Source organism: Gracilinanus agilis, chromosome 5 (assembly GCF_016433145.1).
Source record: "Gracilinanus agilis isolate LMUSP501 chromosome 5, AgileGrace, whole genome shotgun sequence".
Classification (NCBI taxonomy): Eukaryota; Metazoa; Chordata; class Mammalia; order Didelphimorphia; family Didelphidae; genus Gracilinanus; species Gracilinanus agilis.
In genome coordinates, this window is record NC_058134.1 from 95,816,309 (window position 1) to 95,832,483 (window position 16,175).

General features: G+C 33.6%; 1 protein-coding gene across 1 annotated transcript in view; it reads right to left on the minus strand.

Annotated features, from left to right (window-relative positions):
* LOC123248987 (polypeptide N-acetylgalactosaminyltransferase 11) overlaps positions 1-11,704 on the minus strand; it is a 53,600-nt gene extending 41,896 nt beyond the window's left edge. Inside the window, exons 1-4 of the mRNA XM_044677924.1 lie at positions 11,688-11,704; positions 9,303-9,632; positions 3,012-3,135; positions 287-453 (exon numbers count right to left, since the gene is read on the minus strand). Of these exons, the coding sequence (XP_044533859.1) occupies positions 287-453; positions 3,012-3,135; positions 9,303-9,594 (583 nt within the window). The 5' untranslated portion in view covers positions 9,595-9,632; positions 11,688-11,704. The remainder of the gene's footprint in view (positions 1-286; positions 454-3,011; positions 3,136-9,302; positions 9,633-11,687) is intronic.
* Between the last annotated feature and the right edge of the window lie 4,471 nt (positions 11,705-16,175).

The window sequence follows — 16,175 nt, forward strand, 5'->3', positions numbered from 1 at the left end:
TTGCAACAAATTTCAAGCACTGAATATGGATAACTGAATTTGTCCATAGGCTAAACTACTCCAATTTCCTTAAAACTATGATATATTCAATAGTTAGACTATTTAACTATAGCTAAAACTACTGGAATTTTGTGCAGAGCACTAGTTTTTGCCTTCCATTTACCTTCCACACAGTCAAACTGTGTACATGACTGTCACCATTGCTGGAAAAAAAAAAAGAAAATTCTAAGTATTTGCCATCCTGGGTGAACAACACCTATTCCTAGAGTTATATAATTTCACTCACCAAATTCACTATTGTCATCCACCAAGATAATTTCATGAAGGAGATGGGCTGGTGTTCGATCTATGACACTATGTACTGTCCGAAGCAAGGCAGAAAAAGCTTCATTGTAGAAACAAATCACAATACTGGCAGCTGGAAGGTCAGATGGATATGATTTTTCTTTACATCTACAGATACAATTATAAGAAAACTGTGATTTTTAAAGCTTTGTATGTTTCATGATATTTGAACTTCATGAACATGCTTCTTTTTCTTGCTTGTTTCCATTCATTCTTAGACACACAGAGGGAAACAAAGAGATAAACAATCTACAAGTTTGTATGATTTCTTCTATTATTTCTAAATTTCCTTTTTTCCCCTCCTTGACTATTCTCTTTATCTTGTTTTGAAAATTTCAACATACTGGAAATGTAAAGAGAATATATTGAAAATGACATTAGAAAGGAGAAGGGAGGGACAGCTGGGTGGACTAGAGGTCCTGGTTCAGATCTGGTTTTAGACTCTTCCTGCTGTGTGACTCCAGGCAAGTCACTTAATCTCCATTACCTAGTCCTTACTACTCTGCCTTGGAACCCAATACATATTATTAATTTTAAGATGGAAAGTAAGAGTTTTAAGAAGGAAAAAAAAAGGAGAAGGCAGGAAATTGCTTGGCAGGCAAAAACCACACTGAAACTGTTATGGAACAAATAACTTGCACACTTTTTCTGGGGAAACTAGAAGTTTCAAAAGGAAATAATATGAATAAGAAAAATCCAATTTAAAAAATTCACTTTTTAAGTGAAGGCCAGTTTTGATGGTCAAGCAATTCTAAAAATGAAATAAAAAATGGAATCAATAACAAATTCAAAAATGAAACATTAAAGACAATTTAACTAAATATTTTTAAAGTGTTGACTGAGTAAATCATTCTGATCAGTAAGGCAATATGGAGAAAGGGAAGGATATCAAAGCAAAATACAATAATGATCTAAATCTCAAGGAGCTTTCCATGTCATGTGGGAAAGGATAAATGTTTACAAATATGTATCAACAAAGGAAAATGGGATAAATTGAAAGAAAAGTGTTATAAGGCATTTGAATTTAAATTTCAGTATGGGGAGAGTCAGTGAAGACTATATGGGAGAAATGGCATTTAATTTGGCTCTTAAAAGAATTTCAAAAGGAGGTGGGGAGAAGGGGTCAGGAAGAACCTTTTCCTGAAATCAGGAAGAAAGTAAGCAATGGGACAAAGATGAAATAATTCTCAGCTAATTATTAAAGCAAGCCATGTTAGGCCTGTGGTTGGCAACCACATTTTATTAGCTTTATCTAAGTGGTTTTATGTTGTTTTAAGTAGAGCACAGCCCTGTTCTTATGCATTGCCATTTCAATGGAAATTAAAATGGAATGGAATGAAGAGAGAAAACATGATATCCAGCACTTGAATAAGCATTAGAGAGCCTTGAGTTCAGCATCCATCCTATTACTAACTAGTTGTGTAACCCCAGGTGTAACTTAACCTTGATGGGCCTCAACTTCCTTACCTGTAAAATAAGGGTGCTATATCAGATTATCAAGAAAGTCCCATCCAGCTCTAGAGCCTATACTCCTAAGAATATTAATAACAACAACACTGACATGGTGCTTTAAAATTTGGAAAACTTTACATATATTTACATATGTTTCAGTCTCACAACAAACCTGAGTAGCAGGTGTGGGTATTATCATTCCCTTTTTACTATTTGAGAAACTGAAGTTCAGGAAGGTAAATGTGTAAAAGTGAGTACAATCACTTGTAAACTAAACTCTGCCTTTTTTTTAACAGAAATGAAAACATTCTAGGTATTTCAATAAGCTTTCAACATCGAGTTTTCATTATTTACTTGTTAGGCTTCCTGATTGTCAAAATTTCCAAAGTAATATTCTCAGGGAAGTCAGGGAACACAGTAGAGAGTGAGCAGACTAAGATGCAAGGAGCACAAGAATTATTAGTCTCTTATTATAATGAAGAAAATGAGTCTCAGAGAGGTTAAGGAACTTGCCTGTGGTCACAAAGGGATTAATTGATAGGGATAGGCCTCAACTACAGACATTCTGACTCTCTTCATTGTCTCTACTATACAAGCCACCCTTCCTCTTGTACTAAGTACAAATAAGTACCTACTTTCATGTGTTATAACATACATCAGAACATCACCATGACATGAAGAACAAATTACAAAATTATTGCTCATTAGACAAATAACTTCCATTGTAATTACTTGCTTCTGATTCATTAACACTTATTCAAGTTTCATTTAACTGGTTTTCTTCTATTCCTACATTTTTTGAATAGAAAAAAAATCACTTTATATTTCATCATTTATTCAGTAGCTAAACATTCAATCTGAGAAATTAATCCTCCTTTAAATTAAACTCATACTGTGTCGTGAGATTTCGTTACTTTTGCTTCTTAATCTTGTAATATGACCTGGATAAATTGTTTATTCACATATATTTTGACCTTTCACTTATTGATCACCTAATGTTATTTTAAAATAAATCCAGTAAATTCTGAATCATGATATCACAATCTTAGACCATTTGGCTTCAATTATTATAAATCTGGAAGTCTATTTTAGGCAGCACCTAATACGCTTTAATATTTGGATAAACTGACACATCTTAATACTGTTTTCAAGGCATCTTGAAATGAAGAAACAATATTAAGTTGTATTAACTGAAATTAGTATGACAAACATACTCTGCATTTCTTGTATCTGGAACATCTCTATGGTAGCCCAAGCGGTTACTGATAAGTAAATTAAAGGCATGCTTCTGATAGCCCAAGTCTCTCAATTCCTGATCTCTTTCATTAAAAATCATACCTGCAAAAGAAAGAAATTAAAGTCAGTATATCATGACTGGAAAGGGTTATTGGTACTATTATAACAGACCAACAATTATAAAAGGGACATTAATGCACTCTCTCATAAACCACGTTCTTTGGATCTAAGCTACTCCAGTTCAAAAAGATGAATTAAGGTTAGAAGTAAAATCTTAAAATTCTTATTTGTCCAGCAAGTTCTTCAGCAACATAAAAATAACCAACCACCTGTTTGCCAACCATATTCTTAAAATATCTGATTGTATCTAGAAGACAAATCTTCTAGTTACTGAAGCAAACCATTTTTCCTAATATACAAAATCAGAGAAAAGGAGAGAGAGGGACTGTACCTGTTTTCACTAATCTGGAGAGAACTCCCAGGTGAGGAAATTCTTTCTCTTAACACAGTCTGGCAACTTCTCTGCTTAGAGAGTTGCCTAGAGCAATGAGAGGTTAAAAGTTAAAAGGTTAAAAGATTTGTCCACAGCCACATAGTTAGAGGAAGGACTTGAACCCAGATCTTCTGAATCTAAGAACAAACTCTATCGACAACACATAAAATATTGACTACAATTATTTAGTTATGAGAGCTTAACACTTCAAGGGACATGAAGAGTTCATTGGTTAAAACTTTGACCTCAGATTCAGGCCACTTTCAAGACTTGCTGGTAACTTTGAATCTTTTTAGAAAAAGGAACTCCCCAGTTTGGGCCTCAAATAGTTAAGAAGTTTTCTTCCATACACTTGATAAAATGTTCTGTAATTTAAAGATGTGTATACTCTTTTTGGATAATTAGCCAGAGGTAAGGACATATATGAACTGATGCAGAGAAAGTTAAGTAGAAGCAAGCTAACAGTTTGTAATATGATTACAACAAGGAAAATCACACTGAGAGACCAGAATGCTAATCGATGTAAAGACGAATCATTATTCCTGGAAGCTAATGGTGCAACATGACTTTTTAGAAGGAAAGCAAGGGAGTAGAAGTATAGAATGAAGCATACATTTTCTTTTTTTTAGTTTAAATTTGTTTTTTACATTAAACTTCCCATCTATCTCTCTTCCTTCCCCTCCCAGAAGTAGAGAAAACATTTCACATACACACACACAAACACAATATATTAAAAAAACTATATCATGTTGTTCTTTAAACAATATTTCTGTTGTTGCATGTAATTAATGTTCTCTTGGTTCTGCTCATTTAATTCTTCATAATTTCATTTAGGTTTTTCCATTTTTTAAAATTAACCTACTTGTCATTTCTCACTGCTTAGCAGTATTCCCTCACAATCATATAGCAAAACTTATTCAGCCATTTCCCAACTGATGAGCATTCCTTCAAATTCCTGTTTTTTATCAGCGCAGTGAGAGCTACTATAAATATTTTAGAACACATAGGTTCTTTTCCTTTTTTTCCCCTGATCATCTTAGGATACAGCAATAGTGGTATTACTGGGTCAAAACATAGTTTTATAATTTTGGGAACATAATTCCAGATTGCTCTCCAAAAAGATTGGATCAGTTCACAGTTATGCCAAACGTGTGTTAATGTTCTCATTTTCCCAGATTCCCTCCAACATTTGTCATGTTCTTTTATCATTTTTGCCTATCTAACAGTTGTGGGATGATATCTCAAAAGTTGTTTTGATTTGCAATTCTCTTATCATCAATGATTTAAAGAATTTTCCACAGAGCTATTGAAATGTAAGATTAAAATTAATATCCAATAACTCCAAGTATTATATTTTATAAGATTTATTAATAATCACTTAAAGTAGAGGAAAAGTAAAGACAAGAATAAAGCCTGAGTAAAGAAAAGTTTTTCCTGACTGCATACGTAGGAGAAGAGAAAAAGGGGGTGGGGTTACAGAAACTTTATCTCCAAAATGTAAGGACAAAAGTGGATTCTGGGAAACAGAGTCTTGGGGTACAAAATTCTAATTATACACATCTTAAAACTGTCTGTTCATATACTTTGACCATTTATCAATTGGGGAATGGCTCATATTCTTATAAATATGACAAAGTTCTATATAGTTTAGATAGAAGACCTTTATCTGGGATACTGATTATAATTTTTCCCTTGGCTACATGAGTTTTATTCATATAAAATCTTTTAATGTAATCGTGATTATCCATTTTATATCTCACAATGTTCTCTATCTTCTGTTTATCTTTAAATTATTTTCCTATCCATAAATCTGATAGGTAATATGTTCCATGTCCTCTTAATTTGTTTATGCTATCTTCCTTTATGTCTACATCTATTGGTGTAAGATATTGGTCTATGCCTAGTTTCTACCAGACTGTTTTCCAGTTTTCCCCACAATCTTTACAAAATAGTAAATGCTTGTCCCCAAACCTTGGATCTTTACTTTTGTCAAATGCAAGGTTACTATAATCTCTAACCATGTTAAATGTCTATTCTATTCTATTGGTCTGCTTTTCTATTTCTTAGACAGTACTTGAGAGTTTTGATGATTATTGCTTTATTATTCTGTTTAAAATCTTATACTCCTAGATCTCCTTCTGTCTTTTACTCTTTTCCAAATCAAAACATCTCAATCTCTTTAACCTTTCTTCATAATGTTTCCTTGTGTTTTCTAGATACCCTCCCGGTTGATACATAGCTCTTCTAAAATACAATGAAACAAAACTGGAAACCATACTCTAATAAGGGACTAATGCTTAATAGTTAAAGGATTATATCCCTGCACTTAGATATTCAACATATTAATAGAGAAAAGCCATCATACGTGACTTGTTAAGTCTTCTTTTCTTTTCTCAAAACAAAATACATTAAAATATCAATCAGTATGATCCAGCCATTATGGGTAATTTAATTTTCTAATTAACTAAAGGTTAACCAGAAAACTTGAACCCTATTTCAACTCTTGTTGAAAAATCTTTCTAAAACGTGATACTTCCCATCCAATTTACTAAACTTAATTTAATCTTTCTTTGAAAATGTAAGATTTTTGTATGCTCTTCAATTGGGTAACGGCTGAACAAACTGTGGTATACACTGGTGATGGAATACTATTGTGCTCAAAGGAATAATAAACTGGAGGAATTCCATGTGAACTGGAAAGACCTCCAGGAATTGATGCAGAGTGAAAGTAGCAGAGCCAGAAGAACATTGTACACAGAGACTGATACACTGTGGTAAAATAGAATGTAATGGACTTCTGTACTGGCAGCAATGCAATGACCCAGGACAATTCTGAGGGATTTATGGAAAAGAATGCTACCAATATTCAGAGGAAGAACTGCAGGAGTGGAAACACAGATGAAAAACAAACACTTGAACACATGGGTTGATGGGGACATGATTGGGAATGTAGACTCGAAACAACCACACCAATGCAACTATCAATAATATGGAAATAGGTCTTGATTGATGACACATGTTAAAACAAGTGGAAATGTGTGTCAGCTATGGAGGGGGAAGGGTGAAGGGGAAAGTAAAAACATGAATCATGTAACCATGGAAAATTTTTCTAAAAAGTAAAATAATTTTTAAAAATTTGAAAAAAGAAAGAAAATGTAAGATTTTTTCAAAGTGCTTCATATTCTGAAGGCTGATGCAGAAAATATGAGAGCAGTGAATTTCTATATTAATCTAAAAAAACAACTAGACCATTATGTTCTGCCTTAAAATAGATACTAAGGGGGGCAGCTGGGTAGCTCAGTGGATTGAGAGCCAGGCCTAGAGACGGGAGGTCCTAGGTTCAAATCCGGCCTCAGACACTTCCCAGCTGTGTGACCCTGGGCAAGTCACTTGCCCCCATTGCCTACCCTTACCACTCTTCCACCTATAAGTCAATACACAGAAGTTAAGGGTTTAAAATAAAAAAATTAAAAAAAAATAGATACTAAGTATCAGGCAAAAGAACAGTAAAGGCTAGGCAATTGGGATCAAATGACTTGCTCAAGGTCACACAGGTAAGAAGTGTCCAAGGTCCAATTCAAACCCAGAATTTCCCATCTCCAGGCTGGCCCTCTATCCTGAGCCACCTAGCAGCCTCTGAATGTGTTATTTCTAAAAATAAACCTCTTGTATCAATTTTTTTTCTTAACATGATCCTCTGATGAAATGAGAATATAAGAAGAATGTGATAATTAAACATTTTGGCCAGCTGAACTCCAGTTAAAGTTTTACTGTAATTCTTGTTCCTTTTTTAACCTTTCTCACCACTCTTAACTTCTAATTCTTTAATGATTATGGTACTATTTTAGCAACTTTTTCCACAACTATCTTAATCACAATAACATTCTTTGTACTTCAATCTAGCCAGAGAAAGTTTTATTCTTCTATGTCTTGACAAAAACAGTTGCATCAATAGTTTCTAAGAAATTAATAACATCTTTGTCACATGTCACAGATTCCAACTGAAATTACAAATCTAGAGACACCAATAAATCTTTAACTACCATCACCCTTCATTCGTGCCTTTTAATTACTTTAAAGAAATAATCATTCTCCTTGACAGATGGTATTTGTTTTCAATTAGACTACACTATTCTCTCCCTCCCACTAATTTTGTACTTCAGTATATTTAGTATTTTTCTTTGGATTCTTTCAAAGTCAAATACAAAATTCATCCTAAAATATTAAATCCAATTCTAATTAAGGCACTACCATCTGTTTACTTTTTTTATTTCTGTCTTTAATGACTCTGTTCTTTTTAGTTTTAAAGTAAAAGAAAGTTTTCCATTAATATTCCAGAGATAGACTCCTTAATAGTTTAGGAAAATGACTAGGACTAGACCCTGTGATTTAACCAGAAAGCAGAATTCCTTCCTATTGAATTGCCTGAGGGTCAAAGAAGTTTAGTGATTTGCCCTTAGCTACAAATCCAGTAAGCTTCAAAAGAGGGGTTTGCATCCAGATATTACAAAAAAATCAGCACTCGATTCATACCTCAACTCTGTCAAGTTACTAGATAAATCCTATCTAAAATAAGGAACAAAATATTGGCTTGCAAGTGCACTGATTCTATCATTTTAGTGTGTCTTTCTCAGTCTCTGTCTTTTTGTCTGTCTCTTTATATATTCGCACATATTATGTGTATATGAATAGGTATGTAAAGCAACATGCTTTACATTCACAAACACACACAAATATATGTGTTTGTATACAAATGATTTAACATCTCTAAACCTCAGTTTCCTTATCTGTAAAATAGGGATGATAAAATTTTATACAATCTCCTAGGCAAGGTTGTTGTGAGTCAAGTACTTTTTTTTTTTTTAAACCCTTACCTTCCGTCTTGGAGTCAATACTGTGTATTGGCTCCAAGGCAGAAGAGTGGTAAGGGCTAGGTAATGGGGGGGGGTCAAGTGACTTGCCCAGGGTCACACAGCTGGGAAGTGAATTAGGCCAGATTTGAACCTAGGATCTCCTGTCTCTAGGCCTGGCTCTCAATCCACTGAGCTACAGAGCTGCCCCCTCAAGTACTTTTTAAAATATGGCAATTCCACAAATTCCTTTATAATAACTTACAATATTCAGCCTAGAAGCAGATGTTAAATCTCAATTTTATCAAAGGAAAAAAATTTTATATACATAAATATATGTTCAGTACTTTTTTTCTCCTGCCCTTAGTTTTCTTTTCTTCTTATACTATTAGTTATTAAATTTATTTCTCAACTCAGTTTTCTTTCCTCCTGATTAAATATTCTCAGTTCCTTTCATTTTTCTTCAAAGGTTCTTTTTTTAACCCTTTATTTTTAGTTTTTTTTCTTTAGACTGAAATCAGTTCTTCCATATGTCTTCTAAAATACCTTAGTCAGAACAGGACTCAATACACCTAATAAATGTATCTTAAATTTGTTAATCTCCTTATAAATTGCAGAATCACAGCCATATCACTGACAAAAAATTATACTTTAAGATAAGTTCCTACTTTTGATTGGTATAGCTAGTGATACTTTATAATTCTGGACCCCAAAACTCAGAATTTGACCTACATCAGCAGTAACAGGTGTTTAAACAGTATTTCCCTGTGGATCTGTAATGTGAAAATAGACAAAATGGTTTCATATCTGCCAAGCAAGTCTCCAAATTGCTGACCAGCAGGATTCCAATTTAGCAGCTAAATATATATTTATCCTGAGAAATGACAGCCTATAAACAATGTCAAGCTGAAAATCAAACTACTTACCCATTTCAGGAGAGAGTTCTGTATCTTCTTTGCCTGTGTCTTCACCATGATTTTCTAAAATTGGTTCAATCTTGACTTTTGACTGTGGCTCTAATAGTCTACTTGGGCCACGAGTAAAACGAGGATAGAATTTTTTGGGGAATGGCCCATGGGGCCTAGACCCCTTGATGGGCACATTCTTAAAAGGTTGAGTCACTTCACTAAAGTTGAAATAAATAAAGAGCAGAACTGTCCAGGTCACAGATGTAAAAAGGCATCCATAGCAGAAATAGCGAAGTGTGACACTTCCCATTGTAGATTTAGCATTGCTGAAGGTCCATTTTCAATATTCTGAAAAAAGAAGGAAAGAAGTAAACTCATGTTAGACACTTCATTGCACTTGTAAATCATTTACTAGATTCACATTCAGTGCTTTAAAAAAAGAGCCCTTTGAAAGTAAGACTTTAGTTTTCAAATATCTAAGAAATATATCTTATGCAAATAAGATATATCTTCAGTTCACCAAATAGCATGCATTCTTAAGACTGTTTACGTGGCACTACAATGCACATCCACTAAAATAAAAAACATGAGGTACTTACTAAATAGCTTCTGATGGAAAAAAGTTTCAACAAACATTACAGATAAATTTGCTGCTGTTTGATTAAGATCAATGAAATTAATAAGTTATTTGTTTATCTGTATTAAGAAATACAGCTCCTCATTTGTGCCGGGTTTATATTTTGATATTTTTTTCAGTAGTCTCACCTTTTACAAGTAGAAAATAAATACAATACAATAATAGTTTATGGTACCAGTCCATTTAGTGATCCAAAAATCTTCAAGCTCCAAAGGCCTGTATTTTTTCTTAACTTGTGGATCTTGATAATGGCAGTTGAAATTTACATAGATTTATGGTTTATAGGGAAATTTATAATGAGTATCTCAACTTAGCCCATTACCTCAAAATATTACAGTTTTAGAGTAAATAGTACCTACTAAAATATACCAAGTCTACCACTAAAAATAGAAGTGGCCGCTTGGTATATTTACAGTGTGCCATGCACTGAGAATTAGGAGAACCAAGTTCTAGTTCTGATAATGTTGTTAATTATCTGTGTCCTAGAGCAAATTAATCCTTAAGCCTCAATTCTGTCATTTGAAAATGAGAGAGGTGAATAACATCTAAGTTTCCTTACAGCTCAATCATCCTAATATTCAGCAACATGAATGAAAAGCCTTAGTTTCTAATCAATCTGTAAAATACCACTCTGCTTCTGGTTTTATAATGCATTATGTAAAATCTCTGTGCCATTTTAAATTTTCAAATAAGACCATTTGTACTTCATTAGAAAGTTTAAAATAATACCTAGTATTTCACACAGTTTCTGAGAGATTTATTTTCTAGATGACAAGATCTTCACAAAAATATCAGGGTTCAATAAATAGCATTATTAAGGCAGTTTGGAAAATATGAAACTATTCTGACTTAGGTTTACTATATAAGTCCACAAAGAAGCAAAAATTAAATGCAAACCTCTGACTCTCATCTTCCAGGATAAAATGATCAAGTATCACTATCCCTGACAATCCAAAGGGGTTTTTAAAGGTGAAATTGGAGGTTCACCTCAAAATGGCTACAATGAAGTCATCAAATCAAGCATCAATGAAGGAAGTGACATGTCAATGTCAGCACTTTTAAAATTAAAACTTGATCATGCAAAGAAAAATATCAACAGTATAAAATTAAACAAATATTTTCAAGGCAGAAAAAAATGGAACAGATGAGGTTAAATAAAAAAAAACAGGGCTATAAGATTTGAAAGGGACTGAGGAACTGCCATTTACTTGATGACACATTAAACTTAAATTGTTTAATTAAAATTGATACTACTTGCTAAAAGTATGACTAGGAAAGAGTCCAAGAAACCATGGATTTTTCAAAATGCTTAAAAGATTAAAGATGAATTTCTAGAGAGAAATTAGAGATAAACTAGGTAAAATTTGTCTAAAGCATAATTTTAAACAGCAACTTATAACTCATACCAAATTTGAATAAAATAAATTTTTGGTTAAGTTATCAGTACTACATGACAGATGTTTGTCATTGTGCAATTCAAAGCAACACCTGATACATATATCTTAAACCTCCATATATGTACCTTTTGGATATTCTTGAGTGTACAGGCTTACCAAGAAAATACTATCATCAATGGGAAGTTAACTATTCTACTTTGGGAAATAAAATATTTCACTCCCATAGAAACTTTCTTCATTATAATTCAAAGCAGTTTTTGCAAATAGCATTAATCCTAATTTGCCATTGCAAAATTAGAGGATAAAAATACAAAAAAGAGCCATGAAATAGGCATCAAATAAAACAAATTATCTCAATTTGCTACTGACCTGGAGTAAGAGAAAACCCAGGATCCAATTCCAATATCTGTAAAATATAAGAAGCAATATTCTTTACCCTGACTGAAAACTCAATTTATATGGAATATAATAAGAGATATGCTGGAATTACCCTTTTAAAAACTTATGTGTAAATCAAATTGCTTTCCCAAAGATTTATGTGAGAATTTCAAAGTTGTCTTTTGTTTGTTTCTGGGTAATTAATCTTATATGAACAATTAAAGACATTTAAAAAATAAAAGAATGTTTACATAATTCAAATATTTGTCCTCCTAATTTATTTGCTTAATTTGTACTTTTCATGCAATATTTTATTTAAATGGGTGCTATGGTGTGGTACAGAAGATAAAATACTAGGTGTAGGGTCAGAGGCTGTGGGTTTATATCCTAGTTCTGCAAAACTATGGACATTTATCACTTCAACACTTAGCCTAGGCTTCTTGAGAAAAATGAGGAGGTTTAACTGAATTATTTCTAAGGTTCCTTACAGCTCTAAGTTTTATTACAGTATGATCCTACCAACAAATACATCATAATAAACCTGAAAAATTTGTGGAGTAACAACTGGATCCGAGGCAGCCTTTCAAAGAGTTAGGGTAAAAATGTGTAATGATAAAATTCAAATGATTTCTGGCAATGCCTGAAACACAAAAAGGATTAATAAATGCTTGTTGATTGATTCTAGCAAATGGTAAAAGAGTAAATATTCAAGGCTGAGATCAGTGAAAATGAAATGGCTTTGGGAAGGCTCATTTCTAAATCTTTAGGGCTTGAATAGTAGCCTCTACAGAAGAAAGTTCTTTCTGCTGTATCTTCTTGGTGCCACAAAAGTTAATCTTTTAATAACTAACATTCCCAAGATCATCCAAGTCATTGCACCTTGTGACCATACACTACTAAGGTTGCTTGACTCACATAAGCCTGATAAAGAAGGGTATATTCCTTCACAGACTGCATAATCCTTGGGTATGGGGCTAGATGTAATGAAAAGAAATTATTTAGGCCAAGATTATATGTACCAGACCCAGTGGCACCATTCTCTCAGGGATATAGAAACGAAAATCTTAGAACACCACAATCTGAGATTTCACAAATTCAGGCTACTCAAAATGCAAAGAAAAGCAGGCAACAGCATACTACTGAGGATCACTTGTACACTAGAAGATGCATAAAAGATAACATAACAGACATGTATGAAATGAATCTAAAAGGCAGTGTTTTGTAATAAGAGTGAAGAATAATAGATATATGGACTATCTAAGTGTTTCACTGGTAGCTGCAAAACATAAAAGGCCTGGAAGAAGGACCCAGTAGGTATGGAAAACCCCCTATTAAATATTTATGTAAAGACAGACAAAAATTGCGAAGTAGAAGAGAGATTGCAGTCCATACCACTATAGGGAGTACCATAAAATCACAGAAACTGACTTATTGAAGTATTTGTTAAGAGTATATAATTTTATATGTGTAGTTATTTCCCCTGCTAGATTGTAAGCACTATGAAATTAGAAGACATTTTCATTATCTTTTTTCCCTTGCCTAGTGTTTTGTCTTGTGTTGGGGCACTTACATGAATGATTACTAAATGAATGAATCCATCATTATGTTATATATAGTGTTCTGTTTGCTTTCTAGTTAGTCTGACCCCTCTTTACATCACAGGTTATTATCTCTCCTCTGGGTCCTTTATTTTATTTTATTCCTTTATTTTAACAGCCCTATTTCATCTCTCCCCTCACTCAATTAGAAATCTTCTATTTCTGATCTTAGGATATCAGGTTGTAACTAAAGAAATATTAGTAAACAAACAGATAAGAGGCTACTTGGCTAGCAGAAAGAAATTTAACCTCAGAATCTGGAAGATCTGAGTTCAAATCCTAACTTTGGCATATTCAGTGATCCTTCACGTATCACAGGATTTGCATTGTATGATAGGTGAAAATCCATGAAGTAGTGACATTTATTTTATTATATATATATATATATTTAAGACTTTATGAACCCTTCCCACTCTCCTATAAACCTTTTCTACACTCTTATAAACACTGAGCCAATCAGCACCCAGAATACCCAACACAGCACTGTGGTTGGTCACCTTTCAGCCAATAGTGTACCATGTACAATCTCACATTGGCAAACTTGCGCAAGTGGTAATGGCATATGGCATTTCCATTGTGTATAGTACATTATTCATTCACAACAGGCTATAAAAAAATTTCTAAGAGAAAAGGACCAAATGGACTTACAAGTAAGTTTTACCAGCATTTAAGGATCATCAAATTCCAATATTAAATAAATTATGTAGAATACTTGGTAAAGAAGGAATCCTAATAAACTCATTTTATGAAACAAATGTGGCACTGATACCAGAACAAGGAAGGACAAAAGCAAATAAAGATATAGGCCACTTTCATTAACAAATAGATGCAAAAATTCTAAACAAAATATTAGTCAGGAGACTACAACAATATATCATAAACAAGATTTGTACCAGATATGTAGGGATGACTTAGTATTAGGGAAACTATTAGTATAATTTATCATGTCAACAAAAAAGGCAACAAAAACTATATGATTCTATTAATAGATTTAAAAAAACTTTTCACAAAATACAATACTCATTTAAAAAACACTTGAAAGAATAGGTATAAATAGATTTTTTCATTAGATTAATAAGAAGTATATATTTAAAACCATTAGTAGATATCTGCAACAGAGATAAGTTAGAAACCTTTCCTATAAGATCAGGATTAAAACAAGAGTGCCCATTATCACCAATATTACTTAATATTATACTAGAAATTCTAGTAATAGCAATAAGAGAAAAAGAAAATGAAGGCGTCAGAATAGCGAAGAGGTAATAAAACTATCTTTTTTTCATAGATTTGGAGGGACAGAGCCAAGATGGCAGTTTAGTAGTAGCAAAAGCTGAAACCACTCTGACAATCCTTTCAAACTCAACTTTAAAAAGCACTTCAAAATGACAGGAATCAAAAAGCAACAGCAAGATGGAGTGAGGGGCTCTCCTGCTGAATATAACTTGAAAAGTAGTCAGAGAGAGTCACTTTTCATGGAATAAGGAGAAACTAGAAGCAAAACCACATAAAGTAGAGTGATGGCCAAACCCCCTCCCCCCACACACACACACACCTACTGTGCTGGGTTAAATGACTGAGCATAAGCCAACTTTGGGATCCTGGGACCTGAAACACCAACAAAAAAAGCACCTCAGACCCACCCTTTGAAATCCAGGCCCTGGCACCAGCCTGCAGTGAGGCCCAAAAGTCCATGGTGTTGAGCCATTTCAACCCTGCACTATTATGGTGAAGACCTAGCCCTAAGACAAAATAGCTCACAATGCAAGGCCCTGCAAGCCAGCAGTAGAGAAGGCAATCATCAACTTCCCAGTTCAGAAAAAAAAAAAAAGACTGGAAAAATGAGCAAACAGTAAAGGAAACACCTAAAGCTATTTCTATAAGAAAATTTCTATGGGGACAAAAAGCAAAGCACAGAACCAGCAGGAGATGGTGAGATCCAAGCAACCATATGCAAAACTTAAAAGAAAAATGGGAATTGGTCTCGATCTCTGAAATAACTCAAAAAGAAATTAAAAAATTGATAGGATAGGTCAAAGGAAAATGGGAAAAAGAAATTAAAGTAATGCAAAAAGAAAATAACCACTCAAGCAAAATTGGTCAACTGGAAAAAGAGGCACAAAAATCCAATGAAGAAAAGTTTTATTATTTTTTTTATTTTTTATTTTTAGAAACATTTTCCATGGTTACATAATTCATGTTTTTACTTTACCCTTCACCCTCGCACCCCAACCCCACCTCCACCCCCATAGCTAACTTGCATTTCCACTGGTTTTAACATGTGTGGTCAGTCAAGACTTATTTACATATTATTGACAGTTACATTGGTGTGGTCTTTTCAGGTCTACATCCCCAATCATGTCCTCATCAACCCAAGTGTTCAAGCAGTTGTTTTTCTTCTGTGTTTCCACTCCTGCAGTCCTTCCTCTGAATGTGGTTAGTGTTATCTTCCATAAATCCCTCAGAATTGTCTTGGGTCATTGCATTGCTGCTAGTACAGAAGTTCATTACATTCTATTTTACCACAGTGTATCAGTCTCTGTGTACAATGTTTTTCTGGCTCTGCTCCTTTCACTCTGCATTCCTGGAGGTCTTTCCAGTTCACATGGAATTCCTCCAGTTTATTATTCCTTTGAGCACAATAGTATTCCATCACCAACAGATACCACAATTTGTTCAGCCATTCCCCGATAGAAGGGCATACTCTCATTTTCCAGTTTTTTGCCACCACAAAAAGCATGGCTATAAATATTTTTGTGCAAGTCTGTTTATCTATGATCTCTTTGGGGTACAATCCCAGCAATGGTATGGCTGGATCAAAGGGCAGGCATTCTTTTATCCCTCTTTGGGCATAGTTCCAAATTGCCATCCAGAATGGTTGTAT